At 41.5% G+C, this 23,768-nt stretch overlaps 1 protein-coding gene across 1 annotated transcript; it reads right to left on the reverse strand.

Moving 5' to 3' along the window:
- Positions 1–4,505: 4,505 nt before the first annotated feature.
- LOC148775423 (aldo-keto reductase family 1 member C3-like) lies at positions 4,506–18,599 on the reverse strand. Its single transcript, XM_088843660.1, is given in 12 exon segments — positions 4,506–4,548; positions 7,036–7,118; positions 9,829–9,988; positions 11,380–11,492; positions 12,285–12,404; positions 12,813–12,890; positions 14,145–14,261; positions 14,541–14,708; positions 16,506–16,624; positions 16,779–16,917; positions 17,234–17,374; positions 18,576–18,599. Coding segments are annotated over 12 exon segments (1,305 nt in total).
- Positions 18,600–23,768: the final 5,169 nt, after the last annotated feature.

The raw sequence follows: 23,768 nt of genomic DNA on the forward strand, positions 1-23,768 counted from the left end.
AGTGGCTTGCCATTGCCTTCTCTGATCTGGTCCCATTACTTCATGACAAATAGATGGGGAAAAAATGGAAACAGTAGGGGAGTTTATTTTGGGGGGCTCCAACATCACTGCAGATGGTGACTGCAGCCATGAAATTAAAAGACACTTGGTCCTTGAAAGAAAAACTATTACAGACCCAGACAGCATATTAAAAAGCAGAGACATTACTTTGCCAGCAAAAGGCCATCTAGTTAAAGCTTTGGTTTTTCCAGTAATCATGTATGGATGTGAGAGTTGGACTATAAAGGAAGCTGAGCACTGAAGAATGGATGCTTTTGAACTGTGGTGCTGGAAAACACTCTTGAGAATTCCTTGGAATGCAAGGAGATCCAACCAGTCCATCCTAAAGGAAATCAGTCCTGAATATTCATTGGAAGGACTGATGCTGAAGCTCAAGCTCCAATAGTTTGTCCACCTGATGCAAAGAACTGACTCATTAGGAAAAAACCCTGATGCTGGGAAACATTGAAGGTGAGAGGAGAAGGGGACGACAGAGGATGAGATGTTTGGATGGAGTCATCAACTCGATGGACATGAGTTTGAGTAAGACCCAAGGCTTGGTGATGGACAAGGAAGCCTGCTGTGCTGTAGTCCATGGGGTCACAAAGAGTCGGACATGACTGACCTACTGAACTGAACTGATGTGAATTGCCTAGTTGCTTTCCCTAGTATAGGGAGGAACCACAGTCCCACGCATTAGCAGAAAATTGGATAAAAGATTTACTGAACATGGCCTTGCCTGCCAGAGCAAGACTCAGTTTTCCCCACAGCCAGTCCCTCCCATCAGGTAGCTTGCACAAGCCTCTTATACTCATCTATCACAGGCAGACAGAAGGAGCAAGAATCTCAATGCTATGGCCTCCAGAATGAAAACTGCAATCACAGAAAACTAACCAAAATAATCAGATGGATCAAAGCCTTGTGTAACCCCAGTAACTATCAGTTCAGTTCAGTTGCTCAGTCTATAAGTCATGCCATTCAGGGCCACCCATGATGGACAGGTCCTGGTAGAGAGTTCTGATAAAATGTGGCTCACTGGAGAAGGGAATGGCAAACCACTTAGCATTCTTGTCTTGAGAACCCCATTAACAGTATGAAAAGGCAAAAAGATATGACACTGAAAGATGCGCACCCCAGGTTAGTAGGTGCCCAACATGCTACTAAGGAAGAACAGAAATATACCAGCGGAAAGAAAGAAGAGGCTGAGTCAAGGCAGAACAACACCCAGTTGTGGGTGTGTCTAGTGATAAAAGTAAAGTCTGACGCTTTAAAGAACGATATTGCAAAGGAACCTGGAATGTTAGGTCCATGAATCAAGGTAAGTTGAATATGGTCAAAGAGGAGATGGCAAGAGTAAACATCAACATTTAAGGAATCAGTGAACTAAAATGGGCTGGAATGGGCAAATTTAATTCAGATGACCATTATATCTACTACTGCGGGCAAGAATCTCTTAGAAGAATTGGAGTAGCCCTCATTGTCAAGAGAAGAGTCTGAAATGCAGTACATGGGTGCAGTCTCAAAAACAGCAGGAGGATCTCAGTTCATTTCCAAAAGAAACCATTCAGCATCACAGTCATCCAAGTCTATGCCCCAACCTCAAATTCCAAAGAAGCTGAAGTTGAACGGTTCTGTGAAGACCTACAAGACCTTCTAGGTCTAACACCAAAAAAAAAAATTAAAAAATGTCCTTTTCATCATAGAGGACTGTGAGGCAAAAGGAAGAAGTCAAGAGATACCTGAAGTAACAGGCAAGTTTGGCCTTGGAGTACAAATGAAGCAGGGCAAAGACTAAGCTGCTGCTGCTGCTGCTAAGTCACTTCAGTCGTGTCCGACTCTGTGTGACCCCATAGACGGAAGCCCACTAGGCTCCCCCATCCCTGGGATTCTCCAGGCAAGAACACTGGAGTGGGTTGCCATTTCCTTCTCCAATGTGTGAAAGTGAAGTCGCTCAGTCGTGTCCTACCCTTAGCGACCCCACGGACTGCAGCCTACCAGGCTCCTCCATCCATGGGATTTTCTAGGCAATAGTACTGGAGTGGCTTGCCATTGCCTTCTCTGAAAGACTAAGCAGAGTATTACAAAGAATGCTCTGGTCTTAGCAAATTCCCTCTTCCAACAACACGAGACCTGTTCTTTAGGAGCTGGAAAAGGCAAGAGAATAGATTTTCCCCTAAAACCTTCAGAAAAGAATGCATGCCTGCTGACACTTCAATTTTAGCCCATGGAAACAGATTTTGAGTTTCTGATCTCCAGAAATATAAAATAATACATTATTTGTGTTTCCATCCACAAAGATTTTGATCATTTGTTGCAGCAGCAACAGTAACTAATACAGATGTGGTTCAAGTCAGCCCCACCTCCGTCTGCTGCATCATAAATTTTCGTCTCTCTGCTGGACTGTTCCTCTGACCTCAGAGGCAGGCAGTAATCTGCCCTATCAGGGAAAGTTGTCTCTTGATTCCACTTTCCTCCTCAGAGACTGTGCAATTCTGTGGTCCTCATTACAGCAAAGTCTGAAAACTGTGTACACTCTGCTTCTCATTGGTCTCTTGAACCATTTCTTGAACCCATTCTCCTCACAGTTTGCCTTCACCACTCTATCAAAGTTGCACTTCACCTTGCCAAGGTTAATTGCCCAATCCAGTGGTCAGTTTCAGTCTTCTCTTATTTGTCCCCTTGTTAGCATTGGTCTGTTTTTTCTTCCAAACATCTGCTTCTCATGCCTTCTAAGAACAACCCCTCCTTCCTCACTCACCAATCCTTCTCAGCCTCTTTTGCAGGTTCCTCCATATTTTTTTTTTTAAATCACCTTCTTAATGTTGGGTTCTCATGAAGCTTAACTTCCCTATCTACACCACTCACTGTATAACATAATATCTCTGATTGTCTAGTCTTGTGGCTTTAAGGGGCAACTAAAATGAACAAACCATAAATTAAATATTTCATCTAAACCTTTTCTCTGATAGAATTCTATGTCCAACTGTATGCACACATCTTCACTTGGGTACCTAAAGGCATCTCAGAGATACAGATCTATAATCGAACTCCTTATCTTCCCACAAAAGTGTGCTCCCCCACATTGCCTCCATCTGAGAAAATGGCATCTCCATTTCCTGTCCCTTAGCCACAAACATCTGGAGTCAACTTTGATTCCCCTTTTCCTTTAACTGTATATCCAACATGTTAGACAGTCTAATTGATGCTGCCCTTAAAATAAATCCCTATTCTAACAACTCTGACCATATTTACTGCTCCTTCTGTGGTCCAAGCCAACATCATCTTTCACCTAAATTCCTGTAGAGTCCTAAAAGTGGGCTCCTTTTTCTCTTTCCTTCTCAACATAACAACCAGGTTGATTTTTTTGAAACTCATATCTGTTCATGTAACTACTCTTCTCAAAACACAAAATATCGTTCTCCATTTCTCTCACAGTAAAGTCCTTTTAAATGCCTATGTGACACAGATCCACTGGCCGCACTGGCCTCACTGGCCCAACTGGCTCTCTGGCTTGTCTCAACTCCTGTCTTCTTTCCTCACTAAACTCCACCCACATTAGCTGACTTGCTGGCCCTTAAATGTTATGTGAACACTCTTCCTTCCTGAATTTAGTGTTTTGTGTTCCAGAGAAATGAAGGGAGCCACGATCTCTCTTTCAAGGCTGCTCTTGTACAAAGTTGTGTGGGATGTAGGATACTTGGTGTTTCTGCCTAACAGATGTACAGAAATGCAAGAGATTGTGCAGAATTTTCTCAACAGGCACTTACCCATTTCTAACAGCTAAAGTTTCATGATTCCATTTACTGCCTCATCCTCCACTAGACTATAAACTCAAGAATTTCTCATTTTAATTAACATTTATTGGTAAAAACAATGCATTACTAAAGAACGTTCAGTAAAGTTTTGCTGAATGAGAGTGAATGCCAACTAATGAAATACTAATAGAATATATAAGAACTCATCAAACTGCTACGCATGGGCAGACAATTAAGAAATTAAATAAATGAACAAGGTGTGCTGCTTTACAATAAAAAATAAAATACTGGAATTTTTAAATCATATTTTTAGCTTACCAAGATAATTACGCTGTTAAAAAATAAATATACAATCTGTAGCTTGAAGATTATTTGTCTTTCTATATAAACACACATACTCAAATGTATAGGATTCAAAAGAAAATGCACCAAAGTTAAGTATTAGTAAATGTTTTAATTATAGCTTATTTTTATTTCCTATCCTTTCCCTTCTGTTTTCCAAATTTTCTACAATTGGAGTGTTTTTTCAAATATCAGAGAGAGAGTATTCTTACTTCGAAGTCTTTATTGTTTCATAAATGGTTTTTCTTTTTTTAAGAAAAGTCAAGCTTTCAAACATTCAAACACTTCATTTAAGCACCTCCACCAAGTACAAAAATCCTCTTCCCTAGAAGCAAGAAATACTTGAAGATCCAGAAGGAGGACTAAGAGTCAATATTCTTCAGAAAATGGAAACTCAGGGTGACCAACACCCCTGAAAGAGAAGGAAGAGGATTAATTTATTAAATCTGTCATATTGTCAGAGAGAGCATTCCTCTGTGGAGGCAGTCAGGATGGGCTAAAACTCTAAATCTACAAACTTATCCCTCCTTCTCCCCACCCTCCCCGACAAGCACACATGCAGGTGTCTGCTCCATGTGCACATGGCACCTGCACGTCCAGTCCCAACATTCACGTGGAATATTCACTCCACAGTGATACATAGTTTGACTCAGGTTACAATTTCCAAGAGGGCACAAGACTTGGGTCTACCTATGGAGATAATTTCAGACACCAGTGGAACTTCTGTCCCTAGATGATGAAAAGGGTCGCAATGAACAAATTAGCTCCTCTTTTCCACACATCCATTAATAAGCTGATATTGACTACCCCCAAAACAGACTGTCTCCATTAAGAAACTTCTCATCTATTGGAGAGATACCATGTGCACCTGAATAATCATATAGCACAGAGTCGGATTATTATTTTCTTAATTTATACTGTACTGTATAAAAACACTGGTTATCCAGCACTTAGTATTACTGCTGTTTTCCTTTTTCTCCGTGTTTCTACTTTTCTTTCTGAAAATCTCCTTTTCAATTCAATTCACTAAAAAGTGAATTCTGAATGATTCCAAGTGCCAGGAGTTGTGCTGTTGACCCAAGCCCACAAAGATGTGTAAGTCAAGGCATTCACAGCCTAATGAAAGAGAATATACAGGTATACTTAAAAGCCTTTAATTATAGAAATGCAACTATCCACATTTTTTTTCAATTATCATGTCTTTTATCAGAACATGGTAATGCCTCAGCTGGTAAAGAATCTGCCTACAATGTGGAAGACCTGGATCGATCCCTGGGTTGGGAAGATCCCATGGAGAATGGAAAGGCTACCCACTCCAGTATTCTAGCATGGAAAATTCCATGGATTGTATAGTCCATGGGGTACCAAAGAGTTGGACATGACTGAGCAACTTCCACACTTATCAGAATCATGATATAGCTTTACAAACAATAGGGAGAGTTTTGGGATATTTCATTTGAAGCATAATCTTTGTTAACCAATAATTTGTATTCCTTTCTCCCTAAACTGCCTCCCAAATTTCTCTTCTGTCTTATCAGTCCCAATATTCTCCTGCAGTAATTAAGCAGCTGGAATCATGTTAGTGACTAAGTGAAAATCAAGGAGGTGGGAGCTCCCCAAGGGATGGACTTCTAAAGTGAGTTTAGTTGCTCAGTCATGTCAGACTGTTTGTGATGCCATGGACTGTAACCCACCATGTTCCTCTGTCCATGGGCTTGTTCAGGCAATAATACTGGAGTGGGCTGCCATGCCCTCTTCCAGGGGATCTTCCCACACAGGAATTGAACCCAGGTCTCCAGCACTGCAGGTGGATTCTTTATCATCTGAGCCAACAAGGACTTCTGATGGACAAAAGCTAAACTGGGGTGAGTCTTTACTCAAGAAACCAGAGACCCAGATGATCCTATCTGGGTGTGTCTTCTAAGGACACAGAAGTCACTCACTGGAGGGTCAGTTAAGTTCATGATCTACTGGTAATTCAGCTTTGTGAGATAACAAAGATGAGGATGCGGGAGTTGTGATACTGAAAAAACATCAATGAAGAGATTAATTTGAAAGAAATGTATGGCGTCTTGGAAAAGAAATGCCTATTAATGAGAATATCCACCAGATACTTAAGGGCACACCCATGTGACTTCACAGCACTGTTGCACATTGGCCTTCATGAGATCCTCCTCAATAAAAATATCAACAATACATTTTATAATTGTGTTCACAGGATTAACATGAATGCTGGCTTTCCAGGTGGCTCACTGGTAAAGGATCCACTTGCCAAGCAGGAGACATGGTTTCGATCCCTTGATCCCCAAGGTTCCCAGGAGAAGGAAATGGCAACCCACTCCAGTATTCCTGCCTGGGGAATCCCATGGATTGAGGAGCCTCCTGGGGTTCATTCCACAAGGTCCCAAGATTTGGGCATGAATAAGTGACTAAACAGAACAAAACAAGAATGCAATCTTTGATGGATTTGTTAATACATAGTTATTATTAATATAATCTTTTTCCCCTGATGTAAAAAGAAATAAAGATTAAACGTGTTCACAGGTCACTGAAAGAATATTTGGCTGCAGGCACTGTGCCCTTTCTGTTCCCTGGCTGCTCGGCCCTGAGAGGAGGTGCACCAGGCACAGGGAATAGGGGCAGAAAGCAGTGAATTCACCACGATGTCAACTCTATGGATTTTACTGATGAGTTGTCCTGGGCCCATCACACTGCTGTTGGTCAAAGACAGAACCCTGAGGAAATCTCTGGTGTGAGGTCTACAGAAAGTCTCCCGTTACTCCTAAGCAGGAAATCAGCACTGTCTTTTTAGAATTATGCTTATGAAAAGCTTAGTTCCCCTGCTGACCCACCTGCTACAGAAAACAGTGTGTGGGTGAAACATCTGCAAGTCACTTACAGTTGAAAATCACAATATCTTATATTTCTGTCGAGGCCATCAATTGCTTTCATGTCTTCTGGAGTCAGTTCAAAGTCAAACACCTGGAAGGAAGGAACAATCACATTACCTCTCCCTCAAGGAGCCAGTCTCCCTCTGGGGACTGGAGGATTTTCCAGCTGGATGGAGACAAGAAAAAGGGACAGGGAAGCCGTGTCTGTCCTCAGATTTCAGGAGAACAAGCCCGGGAACCTCTGCCGAGTTCTCACCTCTCCTTCCCATACCTTCTCCTTCTCGGTCCACCTCACAAACATTACAGCACATCAGTCCCTTATCTTTCTAAGTGAATCATTTCAGACAGAAAACAAACTAAAATCATCCTTTTCCAATCACACAGCCTTCAGACACTCCTAACTCGATAACTGCATTTGAGCAAACATTAGACTGATTAACTCTTCCCAACATGCTGTAAGGGTGACAGCGATCAGCTAAAGTAGTGTAGGGAGGAGGTTTCCCCTTGAAACCTGTTCAGGAATCTGATATCAAACTTACTCATTACCTATGAATAAATCTAACAAAAACTTTATGTAAATGCCTTAGTGGAGAAAGTTATGAAAACTGTTTTAACATTCAGTTCAGTTCAGTTCAGTTGCTCAGTCGGGTCTGACTCTTCGCGACCCCATGAAGCACAGCACGCCAGGCCTCTCTGTCCATCACCAACTCCCAGAGTTCACTCAAACTCATTTCCATCAAGTCGGTGATGCCATCCAGCCATCTCATTCTCTGTTGTCCCCATCTCCTCCCACCCCCAATCCCTCCCAGCATCAGACTCTTTTCCAGTGAGTCAACTCATTGCATGAGGTGGCCAAAGTATTGGAGTTTCAGCTTTAGCATCAGTCCTTCCAATGAACACCCAGGATTGATCTCCTTTGGAATGGACTGGTTGGATCTCCTTGCAGTCCAAGGGACTCTCAAGAGTCTTCTCCAACACCACAGTTCAAAAGCATCAATTCTTTGGCGATCAGCTTTCTTCACAGTCCAACTCTCACATCCACACATGACCACGGGAAAAACCATAAAGAACACCTAAGTAATTAAAAAATTCACATCATAATCATGAAAAGGAAAGCTCAGTTTTGTAAAGAAATTCTTTTTCTCCAAAGTGATCTAGTGTTTCAATGCAACATGAACCAGAGACTTGAGTGTGTATTCTTCCCTGGAAGTTGGTAAAGTGATACTAAATGTTAAACAGAAGAACAGCTAACCAAAAGCAGCCAAGACAACTTTAAAAAATAAAAATTACCATTCTGAAAAACAAGACTTATTTTCCACTAATAACATGGTGCAGAAAACTGAATAGTTAAATAGAAAAGAGACAACAGAAATGTACTTATGGACACTTGATATATGACTGAGTTGACAATGAAAATCTGTGAGGAAATATGAAACCTTAGATTTACATTTAAATATACATAAACATGTGTGCATCCATTTTCATCTTATCTTAGATAATCAGTTCCAGCTAGATTACAGAACCAAATTTAAATGGAAACATGGAAACAATTGATCAGGGGACAATTTCCGTTCCCCTTGACTTGGCCTGACCTGCAACCTGCATTGGACAGTGATATTTCCCAGAAGAAAGGCAGATCTGAGCCCATACAGGAAGAGGACTATTTCCCTAATCACTGACTTGGGATCATAGCACTGTGATGAGATGAAGACCAGGTTAGTGATCCCAGTCTAGTCAAATATTCATAAAAACTATACAGAGAAAGGTGTAGGATCCACTGACAAGAGTTTCTTCCACCTGCTAAAGCAGAACTGCCCAGCTGCTCGGCACTGAAGTACAAAAGCACAGGAGAGCACAGCCTGGAGGATGACAGCCTAGCTGAGTGCAGGTTGATTGTCAAACCACATAATCAAGAGATGCATAAATCATCTCTGCATTAAATCCTAAAACTGAGGAGTTGCCATACAGTTATGGCTATAGATACAATAATGGTCTCCTACACAGAAAAAAATATATAGACAACCTAGCAAAAATGGACAAAGTCTTGAAGAGGAACTTCACAAAGACAGAAACTCAAGAAGATTAAATGTATGAAGATGAAATCTTATTAGTATTCAGGGAAAGGCAAAATAAAAACACAATGGTTTGGAAGTTAAAGATCAACACCATAATTTTTCTGCCCTCATATTCACATGTTGATGCTGTTAGAAATGAATCCTTTGAGAGGTTATTACATCATGATGGTGGAGCCATCATGAATGAGATTTAAACAATATCATATTCATATAAGAGAACTGCAGGAGGTCTTTGCCCCCTCCACCATGTTAAAGTACAAGGAGTAACCTGTGACTTGGAGGAGCAGCCTCACCTGACTACACAGGCACTCTAATCTCAGATCTCCTGCTTCAGAACTATGAGAAACAAATTCCAGGGTTTTTTTCTCAGCCCCTCAATCTATGGTGTTTTACTAGAGCAGTTCAAACAGTATATAAAAAAATCACATAATGCAATTGCATAATTGAGAATGAAGAAAATAAGATGTCATTTGCACAAAGTGACAGAATACATTGCAAATGTAATGGTCAAGCTAAAATCTCCATTTTTGTCCAACCATAACCCTCTCCAGCCATACTGCCTCTCCTGTTGCCACAGCAGGAGGAGAAAACTACCAGGCATTCATACACAGGGAAAGATCAGGTAACTCATTTTGGCCCAAAGATAGTCTGACAGCTGGACAAAGAATGACCCTGGTGAAGGATATTCCCTAGGTGCCCTCTGCTTACAGCCCCACTCATCATCACCTGCATGTTCTCTTCGATCCATTCCTTGTTGTTCCTGTTGGCCAGAACCCCACCTTGTACCTGGTAGTGAAGGGCAACCAGAGCCAGGGTTTTCTTGTGATTTGGGGCAATGGCAGAGAGAACTGTGTCCTCCAAGAGAACGGGGTGGTTCTGGTTGACCCTGGAAGGAAATTCAGAAATGCTGAGGAGCTGAGACTAAATACTCAGTTTTTAAATATTTTCACAAACAGAACAAGAGGTTCACTCTAGACCAGGGCTTCTCAAATTATAGTTCATTGACCAGGATCATCACTATCAACTGGGATCTTGTAAGAAATACAAATTCCATGTCTGAGCTGAAAACAAACTGAATCAGAACCTCAACTGTGTTGCCTCCTATTCTGTGTTTGCAAAGCTCTGTAGCTGATTCAGAGGCATTCTTGAATTGAGACCAGGACTGCCAAACTCATGGATTTTTTTCCTTTAATTTTCAGGTGTGTTTTTTCTTATATAATCAAGGGCATGAATAAAGAAGCAGAAGGAAAGACCAAGAATTGCTTGTAAATTTCACTTTTTTCTAAGGTATTAATAAAAATGGAGAGGTCTCAAAATAAGAGACATTTATTTCATCATTATTCTACTATGAAGTGAAGTGAAGTCACTCAATTTGTCTGACTCTTTGACACCCTGTGGACTATAGCCCACCAGGCTCCTCTGTCCATGAGATTCTCCAGGCAAGAATACTAGAGTAGGCTGTCATTTCCTTCTCCAGGTGATCTTCCCAACCAAGGGATCGAACCCAGGTCTCCCACATTGCAGGAAGACGCTTTAACCTCTGAGCCACCAGGGAAGCCTATTCTACTATGCATGCTTACAAAAATGGTTCAAAATGAATTTTTTTTATCATGATAGAAACCTAGGAGTTAAATACTATTATCTCAAATTTAGACATAAGGTAAAAAAGACCTTGATGCTGGGAGGGATTGGGGGCAGGAGGAGAAGGGGATGACAGAGAATGAGACGTCTGGATGACATCACCAACTCAATGGAGATGAGTTTGAGTGAAATCCAGGAGTTGGTGATGGACAGGGAGGCCTGGTGTGCTGTGCCTCATGGGGTCGCAAAGAGTTGGACACGACTGAGCGACTGAACTGAACTGACTGAAGTGAACCATGGAATGCCTGTTTTTCAAAATGTGTTCATTAGTTAATAAGTAAATCATGACATAAGCTTCTGTCTCTGGTCTCAACTGGGGGATTATATATAGATTTTACTTTATCTTTTTATTAATTTGTTTATTTTAATTGGAAGCCAATTACTTTACATTATTGTATTGGCTTTGCCATACATTGACATGATTTTAATGCAGTCATTTGTTATTCATGAATCAACAAGCTAATACAATCTAGAAAAATTGGCTGGGAGATGGGAAGATAAAAGAGAAGAATTCATTCCATTACTTCTCTCTCTCCCCTCTGCCTATGAGTTAGCCAAGTGTTGTATGATTTAAACTATCTCATCAAAAACTGAATTTTACATAAACTCCCTGTTGCTTTCATTAGAGTTCAATACCATCCTTTCACTCTTTGGGATCCCAGAGCACTATAGGCAACAAGAACAATACCATGTGACTTGCAGAAATCCAACAGTTTCCTCTGATTGAGATAAGGGTGATATTCCACCTGTAGAAAACCAATAGAGAAGAGTGTCACGTATTATGGAAATTTAATGTTAAATGACAGAGAAAGGCAAAAAGTTTAAAAATGATAAATGAAAAACTATAACATTAAATGTAAATTGGAAATATTAATATCAACAGAGAAATAGAGAAAAGTTTGTTTATACACTTAACTTATGACAGACATAGATGGGAGAACCAGTCCGAGATTGACTAACCAAAAGATGGGCTCTACATTTGAGTAGATATTCACGAGAAAAATTCATAGAGTGTTAGCATCACGATGAGCCTTTAACTTCACCCTCTAACCTGAATGATTTTCATCATCTCCAACACATTTTTCTCAACTGTGCTCCCTGTTAAAGATTTATAAGCATAGCGACACCAAGATTAAGGATTCAGCCATCAGAACCCCACACAAACCCTTAACACCCATCTCAGATGATTTGCCTCTTTATCAATTAATTTCCCATTCCACATTTTCATGGTTTTCCTTCCTGTACAAAGTTCACTCCAGGGCACTTTCACCCTGTAACTTGGCCATCCTTTCATCTCAGGGAAAAACTTCCTTCCTCTACTTCTGGGTTCTACCAGGAAGATCTCTGCCCTTTTCCACCCAGATTTACAGAGATACCATTTTGGATTTTACACACACCATCCAGACAGAAACTCAGCTGTTTATAATCTCCTGTCCACAATGGTCAGATGGACAGGAGGGGAGGACAGATAGACATCAGGCTCCAGGGCAAGAAGGAGGTTCTGAAGAGCAGCAGGGGAGAGGATCAGTGTTGCTCAGCTGGCTGCAGACAGTCTTGTACTTGAGCCCCGGCTTGTTCAGGATCTTCTCCAGCTGCTTTTGGTTGAAGTTGGACACCTTGATCAATTTGGCCAGCCCTGCATCCTTGCACTTCTTCAAGGACTGGGAGGGAAAGGTGGTGAACAATTACATGGAATGATAGAGCAAGAATAAATGCTGGAAAACATCGGTAATCACTGTCATCTATCAAGAATTAGCATTGATTATCAAGAAGAAAAGAGAGAAAGAAGACATGATATAAAAAGAAATATTGTTTGCTCCTTGAACCCTGGAGAAGACATATCACATGGAAGGAAAGAGATGTCTGTCTGCACTGTCCATATTCTCCTCCTCCATTCCTCTCTGTAAACATTTCAGCAATGGTTTCCCCCTCACAAACCCAGCATCCCAGGTCTTAGATTTGTGAACTGCTAAGTCTGATGGTCCATGGCCCATTCTTACAGGTGGAAGAAATGAAAGAGGTTACCACTCTCCTGGCTCCTCCCCCATCTCTCTACCCCTCATACTCACCTCCCATGTGTGACAGAGATCCACTGAGTCAGCTATCAGTTTTCCATTTTCATCTTTTGGATATAATTCCTCCCCTGGCTAGAAGAGAAGCAGTTATTTGAGAGATGTCACAAAATAATTTCTCCACATTTAGCAAGGATGCCTGGCACCAGGGATTAAACCTCCATGAGGTAGGTTTACAACTTTCCAGATACTAGATAATATTTGCAAAGTGATTTGTGTATATAAGCAATGTCTTTAGGAGGGAGACTTATTCTACTCTCTTACATTTAATATATGTTATAATAAGTACAATTTTTCTAGGTCCTAAAAGAGACTTCATGTGACTTCTGTGAATTTTGTCTGTTCTTGTACTTGCCTGTTTCCAAATGCCTCTATGAGCTGGGAACGGCAGTAAGTTACATGGCTTTATTTCCAGAATAAAATTTGCTATCTTGACCTGGTCTAGATAATCAGACTCTCTTTTCCCTCTGAGCATCAGGTGCCCTAGGACAGGCAGATGAATCAGCAAGGCTCTCATTAGTTTGATATGGAATGTGGAAGACCCAGACATGCTCTCATATGTTCATGAGCATGAGCCTTGAGCTGCCCCAAGGTCAAATTTCCCACCAAAGGAAAACATTCAGTAAAAATAAAGTAAACCATTAGTAGTGTTATTATAAGGGAAAGGAAAAGGAGACACATCTGTAGAGTACTGCAACCATCAATTCTGTCTGTGGCTGGAAATTGCCTTTTATGTAGACCTTTAAACTGTTTTGCATTGGATGGTTTGAGTTGATTTCTGTGACTTGAAATCAAGTGTTCTAAGTAAACCTTTCTTAATGGATAAGTGCAGTCTACAAACCTCATCTGAAGACTAGGGAGAGTGCAGGAAAGTTATCCCAAGTCCCTGTATAGGTACGAGGTTTAGACGCACCCAGAAGGAGCACCACCAAATATGCTCAACTTGAAAGGGTGAAAGACAAGATAAACTCATCATGTTCAATGTAAAGCAGTGTCATGCTAACCACAGCTGCACCAAACTCTTGGTTCATGATATCCCCAGACACTCAGGAGTCATAACAAGAACTGTGTGCAGAACTCACCTAGTTCTATTTCCTCAAGTTTTTCTGGCAGAGAATCTCAGAATATTAACTCCTTTCTCTGGAAGGCATGTAAGGGATTCAAAGAAACTCAGTAAAAAGATGATCACAAATGATTATTTGGAAGATTCTACTCTAGTGTAATCATCCCTTCAACCTACTAAGAAAAATCTTAATTTAACCATCTATGCAACTTGATGCACATTCTAACACAAGATGTAACACTGATGTGACCACACAAATTTCCAACCTTCAGAGCCAGTGGATAATGCATAATACAGAGATCAACATAGTCTAGCTGAAGACTTTTCAGTGACTTTTCCAAGACTGGTCAGACCAACTCTGGTCAAAAGGATGTGCACCAAAGCTGCAGAAGTTAAAGAAGAAAAGTTGTATTAAGAATACTTTAAGTAACTTATTTTGGCCTTACTGCAAGGCTTGTCTGATATTACTTCCCCAACCAAAGATCAAATCTGGGCACATGGCATTAAAGTGCCAAGTCTTAAGCATGAACCACAAGGGAACTTTAATACTTTAGGAATTTACCAATAAGCATAGTTCACCAAGCAACTCTTCACCAAAGGATCCTATTATATAATTGTCACCTGGGCACAATCACTTGCACATATGTGCACAAACACAGTACCTTTGAAGTGCAGAATATGTCTTCTCTCTTCACAATGCCATCTGCAGTCTTGCTTCGAATGGTCTGGCCTATCTGCTCTTCATTTTGGTAAGCATGAGCACAGTCAATATGGTGGAACCCAACCTCTATAGCAAATGGGGTGAATTCCAGAGCATCCCTCTTAGCAACCTACATAAACAACAAAGGTAGAGATTTCTAGGCACAAGCTTTCATCTTTCCAACATTAACTTTTCTTTGTGCCTTTGGTTAGTTCTGTATGTGTGGTGATGAATGCTTGACGATTTCCCTGAACGTTCCTGTTCAGTGATTAAGTGGACACCCAGGAATCATTCATCCTGAGGTGACTGTGGTTGATTATGGGCATCAGAGGCCTCAAAACCACCTGCAGGTTCATTGATTTGCTGGTAGAACCCAAAGGACTCAGGATAACGTTGCAGTCATGGATAGGATTTATACTGTGAGATCTTTGAAGATAATTCAACAAAGGTGTAAGGTGCCTGGTAAAAGCATCAAGAAACAAAGTAATTGCTTCTAAGACCTCTGTCTACCAGTGAGGCCAAAAAGAATACACCACATAAAAGCTGTATGCAATCAAGGTGTACAAAGAGATGTTCTCATACAAGTCACTGTTTTTGTTCACTCAGTCCTGTTCAATTCTTTCTGACCCCACGGACTGCAGCTCTCCAGGTCTGCCTGTATTTCATTATCTCCTGCAGTTTGCTCAAACTCATGTCCATTGTATCAATGATGCCACCCAACTATCTCACACTCTGTCGCCTCCTTCTCCTTGTGCCTTCAGTCTTTTCCAGACTCAGGGTCTTTTCCAATGAGTTGGCTCTTCGTATTGTGTGGCCAAAGTATTGGAGCTTCACCTTCAGCATCGGTCCTTCCAAAGAATACTCAGGGTTGATTTCCTTTAAGACTGACTGGTTTGATCTCCTTGCTGTCCAGGGCATTCTCAAGAGTCTTCTCAAACACCACAGTTCAAAAGCATCAATTCTTCCCCGCATAGCCTTTTACGGTCCAACTCTCACATCCATACTTAACAAGTGGAAAAACCATGGCTTTGACTATATGGACTTTGTCCACAAGCCAATGTCTCTGTTTTTCAAGATGACGTCTAGGTTTCTCATAGTTTTTCTTCTGAGGAGCAATCATCTTTTAATTTCCTGGCTACAGTCACTGTCCACAATGATTTGGAGTCCAAGAAAATGAAGTCTACCCTGTTTCCATTTCTCCCCCATTTATTTGCCATAAAGTGATGGACTGGATGACATGATCTTAGTTTTTTGAATGTTTAATTTTAAGTCAGCTTTTCACTCCCCCTTTCACTTTCATCAAGAGGTTCTTTACTTCCTCTTCCCTTCTGCCATTAGGGTGGTGTCATCTCCATTCTGAGGTTATTGATCTTTCTCCCAGCTTGAGCTTGATTCAAGCCTGAGTTTCAACCAGTTCATTTCCCATGATTATTCTTACCAATGTAAGTATCCACTCTTAATGAATTACCAAAATCAACCTAGGTAACAGTTCCATCACCTCACACACCTAACTTTTTTCAGTGTTTGTAAGAAGACATAAGATCTAGTCTACAAAACTAAAGATATATCCCATTATTTTTAACTATAGTCACAGTGTTTTACATCAGGTCTCCATTATTATTCATCTTATAATTGATATAGGAACACACACACACAAAGGGACACACACATAGAAACACACACACACATAGGAACACACAGGAACACACACACACAGGGACACACACAGGAACACACACACACACACAGGGACACACACACAGGAACACACACACAGGGACACACACACAGGAACACACACACAAGGACACACACACAGGAACACACACACAGGAACACACACACACACACAGGGACACACACACATCTGGACGGGGCAGGGCGGCCATCACAGAGGGCCCCGAGGAGCAGGGTCTGGGGCTCTGACATTGTGCCAGGGATGCACCACATGCACGGTCACCTGCAGCAGGGGCTGCTCCTGCACACCTTCCTCCAGCTCTGCCACCCTCTCGGGCAAAGGTGCATTGCAGGGGGTGGGAGTGCACACTTACAAGGGGTGCACACTTACAAGGAGTGGAACCAGTCTGGACCCAACCCTCAGAGCTCTCCTCCAGCATCCTAGGATTTGCCTAGTCAATAGGGTGGGGACAGCCACTGAGCACAGGAGAAGCCTTTGCTCACACTGGGCTCTGGCTCTAGCCTGCTCCTCCCCCTCCCACCGAGGTGACAGTTGCCAGCACGCCCTGGGAAGGGGTGACCTTTGACCAGCTCAGCTCCAGCTCTGCGCCAAAGCCTTGTGCACACAGATTGCACAGGGACGGGTCCACACAAGGACAGCCCTGCAAAACCAGGACAGGTAACTTTTTCACCTAACTTAATAGAAAAGGAGGAAGCTAAGCAAAATGAGAAGAGAGAGGAATTTGTGTCAAATGAAACAATAAGAAAAAAAAACTTAAAAATATCAGATATTGAGATAGAGATTAATAATTTACCAAAATAATTTACCAGAATACAGAATCATAAGGAGAATGCTACATTAACTAGGGAATAGAATATACTAACATTCACAGGGTAGGGGTTACAGAAGCAGAAGAGATGGAGAAGGGAGTCAAAAATATAGGTGTGATGAAATTGTGGCTAAAAATTTCCTTTTACCTGGGACTTTTCTGGTGGCCCACTGTTGAGGACTCTGTGCTTCCACTGCAGGGTGAATGGTTCTGAATCTGGTCTAGGAACGATCTTGCAAAGCTGATTAAAATCTTGAGAGGCAAAATATTCTTGGTTTTCGTGGTAACCCTAATATAATGACAAAGTCCTTACATGTGTGACATGGGAGGGTTGTATTAGAAGAGAAGTTGGGAAGATAGGAGCATTAGATAAAAGATTCTAAGATGCTATAGTCTGTCTCTGAAGATCTTGGTAGAGTGTACAAATGAAGATGTAAGCGTTCTCTTGTTCAGTTTCTCGGTTGTATCCAACTCTTTGCCACCCCATGGACTGCAACACACCGGGTTTCTCTGTCCTTCATAATCTCCAAGAGTTTGCTCAACTCATGTCCATTGAGTCAGTGATGGCATCCAACCATCTCATCCTCTGTCCTCTCCTTCTCTTCTTGCCCTCAATCTTCTCCAGCATCAGGGTCTTTTCCAATGAGTTGGCTCTTCACTTCAGGTGGCCAAAATATTGGCATTTCAGCTTCAGCATCAGTCCTTCCAATGAATATTCAAGGTTGATTTCATTCAGGATTGACCAATTTGATCTCCTGGATGTCCAAGGGACTCTCAAGAGTCTTCTCCAGAACCACAGTTTGAAAGCATCAATTCTTCAGGGCTCATCCTTCTTTACAGTCCAACTCTCACATTCATACATGACTACTGAAAATGCCATGGCTTTGCCTCTACAGATCTTTGTCAGCAAAGTGATGGCTCTGCTTTTAAACAGGTTATCTAGATTTATCATAGTTTTTCTTCCAAGAAGCGAGCATCTTAATTTAATGGCTACAGTCACTATTTGCAGTGATTTTGGAGACCAAGAAAATAAACTATGTCACTGTTTCCATTTTTTTCTTCATCTATTTGCTGTGAAGGGATGGAACCAGATACCATGATCTTAATTTTTCAAATATTGAGATTTAAGCCAGTTATTTCTCTCTCCTGTTTCACCTCCATCAAGAGACTCTTTAGTTCCTCTTTGCTTTCTGCCATCAAAAGAAAGAAAGAAAGTGAAGTCGCTCAATCATGTCCGACACTTTGCGACCCCATTGACTGTGGCCTACCATGCTCCTCCCTTCATGGGATTTTCCAGGCAAGAGTACTGGAGTCGGTTGCCATTTCCTTCTCCAGAGGATCTCCCCAACCCAGGGTTCGAACCTGGGTCTCCCATACTGTAGGCAGACGCTTTACTGTCTGAGCCACCAGGGAAGGATTTTCTGCCATTAAGGTGATGTCATATGTGTATCTGAAGTTACTGATATTTCTTCCAGCAATCTTCAACCCACCTTGTGATTCATCCAGTTCGACATTCCACATAAGGTACTCTGCATATAAATTAAATAAGCAAGTTGAAAACATACAGCTTTGATGTACTTCTCTCCCAATTTGGAACCAGTCCATTGTTTCATGTCCAGTTCTAAATGTTGCTTCTTGGGCTGCATACAGGTTTCTCAGGAGGCAGGTAAGGTGGTCTGGTATTTCCATCTCTTTAAGAATTTTCCACAGTTTGTTGTGACCCACAGAGTCAAAGGCTTTAGCATAGTCAATGAAACAGAAGTAGATGTTTTTTCTAGAATTCTCTTGCTTTTTCTATGATCCAATGGATGTTTGCAATTTGATCTCTGGTTCCTCTGGCTTTTCTAAATCCAGCTAGTACATTTGGAAGTTCTTGGTTCACATACCACTGCAACCTGGCATCAAGGATTTTCAGCATTACCTTACTACTACGTGAAATGAATGCAATTTGCAGCAGTTTGAGTTTTCTTTGGCATTGCCCTTCTTTGGGATTGGAATGAAAACTGACCTCTTCCAGTCCTGTGACCACTGCTGAGTTTTCCAAATTTCCTGGGCTATTGAGTCCAGTACTTTCACAGCAACATCTTTTAGGATTTACAATAGCTCAGCCAGTATTCCGTTGCCTCCACTAGTTTCGTTCATAGTGATTCTTCCTAAGGCCCACTTGACTTCGCATTCCATGATGTCTGGCTTATGTGAGTGATCACACCATAATGGTTATCCTGGGAGTTAAAGCCTTTTTTTTTTTTTTTTGTATAGTTCCTCTTTGTATTCTTCCCACCTTATCCTAATCTCTTCTGCTTATCTGAGGTCCATGCATTTATGTGCTTTATTGTCCACTGAAATGTTCCTTTGATATCTCTAATTTTCTTGAAGTGATCTCTAGTGTTTCTTGTTGTATTCCGTTCTGTCGCTCAGTCGTGTCCGACTCTATGCGACCCCGTGGACTGTAGCCTACCAGGCTTCTCCGTCCATGGGATTCTCCAGGCAAGAATACTGGAGTGGGTTGCCGTTTCCTTCTCTTTCCTATATTTCTTTGCACCGATCACTTAAAACTTCCTTACCTCTCCTAGCTATTCCTTGGAACTCTGCATTCAGATGGGTAAATCTTTCCCTTCCTCCTTTGCCTTTTGCTTTTCCTCTTTTCTCAGCTATTTATAACGTCTCCTCAGACAACCATTTTGCTTTGTTAAATTTCTTTTCTTGGTGATGGTTTGGCCACCTCCTGTACAATGTTACAAACCTCCACCCGTAGTTCTTCAGGCACTCTGTCTATCAGATCTAATCCCTTGAATCTTTTTGTCACTTCCACTGTATAATCATAAAGAATTTCATTTAGGTCATTCCAGAATGGCCTGGTAGTTTTCACTTCTACTGGTCAGAGCACACGCATACTGTTACCAAAAGGGCATTTGTGGGGACAGCTACTCTTCACTTCAAAACAAATAGTCAGGCCAGGTTGGTGGAAAGGAAGAGTGAGTGAGTGAAGTCGCTCAGTCGTGTCCCACTCTTTGCAACCCCATAGACTGTAGCCCACCAGGCTCCTCCGTCCATGGGATTCTCCAGGTAAGAATACTGGAGAGGGTTGACATTTTAGTTTGTTTGATTTCAGATTCTGGCAACTGGGCTGTTGGGGTGACAGACATTGATCCGAAGGCTGACCCTCCTCTACTTCAACCAGTGGGGCAAGAGCCCTTATAGACAGAAGTGACATGGGTGCTATAAGCAGAAACAGCACAGTCAGCTCTGACAGTCATCTTCAAATTGGTCATCAGTGGTCTGACCCATGTCATCTTGATTGTTTTATGTACATTAGTCTTCAGTTCCAGGACCCATTTGTCTGCATTTCTTGAGGCCAGTACTCAGAATTGTGGCAGCTTATGTCATGGATCCAACCAGTCCATTCTAAGGGAGATCGATCCTGGGTGTTCATTGGAAGGACTGATACTAAAGCTGAAACTGCAATACTTTGGCCATCTCATGCGACGAGTTGACTCACTGGAAAAGACTCTGATGCTGGGAAAGGTTGGGGGCAGGAGGAGAAGGGGACGACAGAGAAGGAGATGGCTGGATGGCATCACCGACTCTGTGGACATGAGTTTGAGTGAACTCCGGGAGTTGGTGATGGACAGGGAGGTCTGGCGTGCTGTGATTCATGGGGTCGCGGAGAGTCGGACACGACTGAGCGACTGAACTGAATTGAACTGATGTCATGGATATATTCTGGCCATCATGTGGTTAACTTCTCCACCTGATGTTCTAGTATCTATAAGGCAGTTCACAGGATATGGTTCAGAATATTATCTCTAGCCCTCAACAAAGACCAGAAGGTCCTTGATTATGCTTAATGAGCACACGGTTATTATTTAGTCTCCTTTGACCCTTTTCCTTTCTGCCTACATTTCTCAATTCTCTGATTGAACTTGTTCTTTGAAGTTTTCCACAAACAGCAAGGAAGGACATGGTACAGGGGCAAAGAACAAAGGATTCAGCTTCATTTCATCACCCATCAGCAGAAAATTGGGTTAAAGATTTACTAAGATTTGCCCTGCCCACCAGAGAAAAACTTTCCCCACGGTCAGTCCTTCCCATCAAGAAACTTGCACAAGCCTCTTATCCCCATCCATCAGAGGCAACACAGAAGCAAGAATTTCAATTTTATGGCCTCCAGAATGAAAACTACAATCACAGAAAACTAAACAATATGATCACATGGATCACAACCTTGTGTAACTCATGAAACTATTAGTCATGCCATGCAGGGCCACCCAAGATGGACAAGTCATGAAGGAGAGATCTGATGATGGAGAAGGAATGGTGAGCCACTTCAGCATTCCTGCCTTGAGAACCCCATGAACAGTATGAAAAGGCAAAAGTATATCATACTGAAGGATGAGACCCCCGGGTTGGTAGGTGTCCAATGTGCTACTAGTAAAGAGTGGAGAAATAGCTCTAAAAGGAATGAGGAGGCAGAGCCAAAGCAGAAACAACACCCAGTTGTGGATGTGTCTAGTGGTGGAAGTAAAATCTGACACTTTTAAAAATAATATTGCATAAGAACCTGGAATGTTAGGTCTCTGAAACCGGGTAAATTGGATGTTGTCACACAGAAGATGACAAGAGTAAACAAGGATATTTTAGAAATCAGTGAACTAAAATGGATTGGAATGGCTGAAATTAATTCAGATGACCATTATATCTACTATTGTGGGCAAAAATCCCTTAGAAGAAAGGTAGTAACCCTCATAGTCAACAAAAGAGTCTGAAATGCAGTATACTTGGGTGCAATCTCAAAGATGACCAATGATCTCAGTTCACTTCCATGGCAAAACCTTCAACATCACCATAATTCAAGTCCTTGTCCTAAGCACAAAGGCCAGAGAACCTGAAATTGACTGGTTCTCTGTAGATCTAAGAGACCTTCAAAATCTAACACCAAAAAAAGATGTCCTTTTCATGAGGGGACTGGAATACAAGTAGAAATATACCTTTTTCGTGGATTGGAAGAATAAATATTGTGAACATGAGTGTAATACCGAAAGTAATTTATAAATTCAATGCAATCCTTATCAAGCTACCAATGATATTTTTCACAGAGCTAGAACAAATAATCTCACAATTTGTATGGAAATACAAAAAACCTAGAATACCCAAAGCAATCTTGAGGAAGAAGAATGGAACTGGGAGAATCAACCTGCCAGGCTTCAGGCTCTACTACAAAGCCACAGTCATCAAGACAGTATGGTACTGGCATAAAGACAGAAATATAGATCAGTGAAACAAAATAGAAAGCCCAGAGATAAATCCACGCACCTATGGACACATTATCTTTGACAAAGGATGCAAGAATATACAATGGAGAAAAGACAGTCTCTTTAACAAGCGGTGCTGGGAAAACTGGTCAGCCACTTGTAAAAGAATGAAACTAGAACACTTCCTAACACCATACACCAAAATAAACTCAAAATGGATTAAGGATCTAAACGTAAGACCAGAAACTATAAAACTCCTAGAGGAGAACATAGGCAAAACACTCTCCGACATAAATCACAGCAAGATCCTCCCAGAATATTGGAAATAAAAGCAAAAATAAACAAATGGGACCTAATTAAAATCAAAAGCTTCTGCACAGCAAAGGAAACTATAAGCAAGGTGAAAAGACAGCCTTCAGAATGGGAGAAAATAATAGCAAATGAAGCAACTGACAAAGAATTAATCTACAAAATATACATGCAGCTCCTACAGCTCAATTCCAGAAAAATAAACGACCCAACCAAAAACTGGGCCAAAGAACTAAACAGACATTTCTCCAAAGACCTACAGATAGCTAACAAACACATAAAAAATGCTCAACATCCCTCATAATCAGAGAAATGCAAATCAAAACCACAGTGAGGTACCATTTCACTCCAGTCAGAATAGCTGCTATCCAAAAGTCTACATGCAATAAATGCTGGAGAGGGTGTGGAGAAAAGGGAACCCTCTTACACTGTTAGTGGGAATGCAAACTAGTACAGCCACTATGGAGAACAGTGTGGAGATTCCTCAAAAAACTGGAAATAGAACTGCCATATGATCCAGCAATCCCACTCCTGGGCATACACACCGAGGAAACCAGAATTGAAAGAGACACATGTACTCCAATGTTCATCGCAGCACTGTTTATAATATCCAGGACATGGAAGCAACCTAGATGCCTATGTGAAGATGAATGGATAAGAAAGCTTTGGTACATATACACAGTGGAGTATTACTCAGCCATTAAAATGAATGCATTTGAATCAGGTCTAATGAGGTGGATAAAACTAGAGCCTATTATACAGAGTGAAGTAAGCCAGAAAGAAAAACACCAATACAGTATAGTAACGCATATATATGGAATTTAGAAAGATGCAAATGATAACCCTGTATGCGAGACAGCAAAAGAGACACAGATGTATAGAACAGTCTTTGGGACTCTGTGGGAGAGGGTGAGGGTGGGATGATTTGGGAGAATGGCATTGAAACATGTATAATATCATGTGTGAAGCGAATCACCAATTCAGGGTCGATGCATGTTACAGGATGCCCGGGGCTGTTAGGCGGGGATGACCCAGAGGGAGGATAAGGGGAGGAGGGAGGTTGGAGGGGGGTTCAGGAGGGGGAACTCATGTACACCTTGGGTGCATTCATGTCAATGTATG

Source organism: Moschus berezovskii, chromosome 15 (assembly GCF_049115385.1).
Source record: "Moschus berezovskii isolate FMDL1 chromosome 15, NW_MosBer_1.0, whole genome shotgun sequence".
Lineage (NCBI taxonomy): Eukaryota > Metazoa > Chordata > Mammalia > Artiodactyla > Moschidae > Moschus > Moschus berezovskii.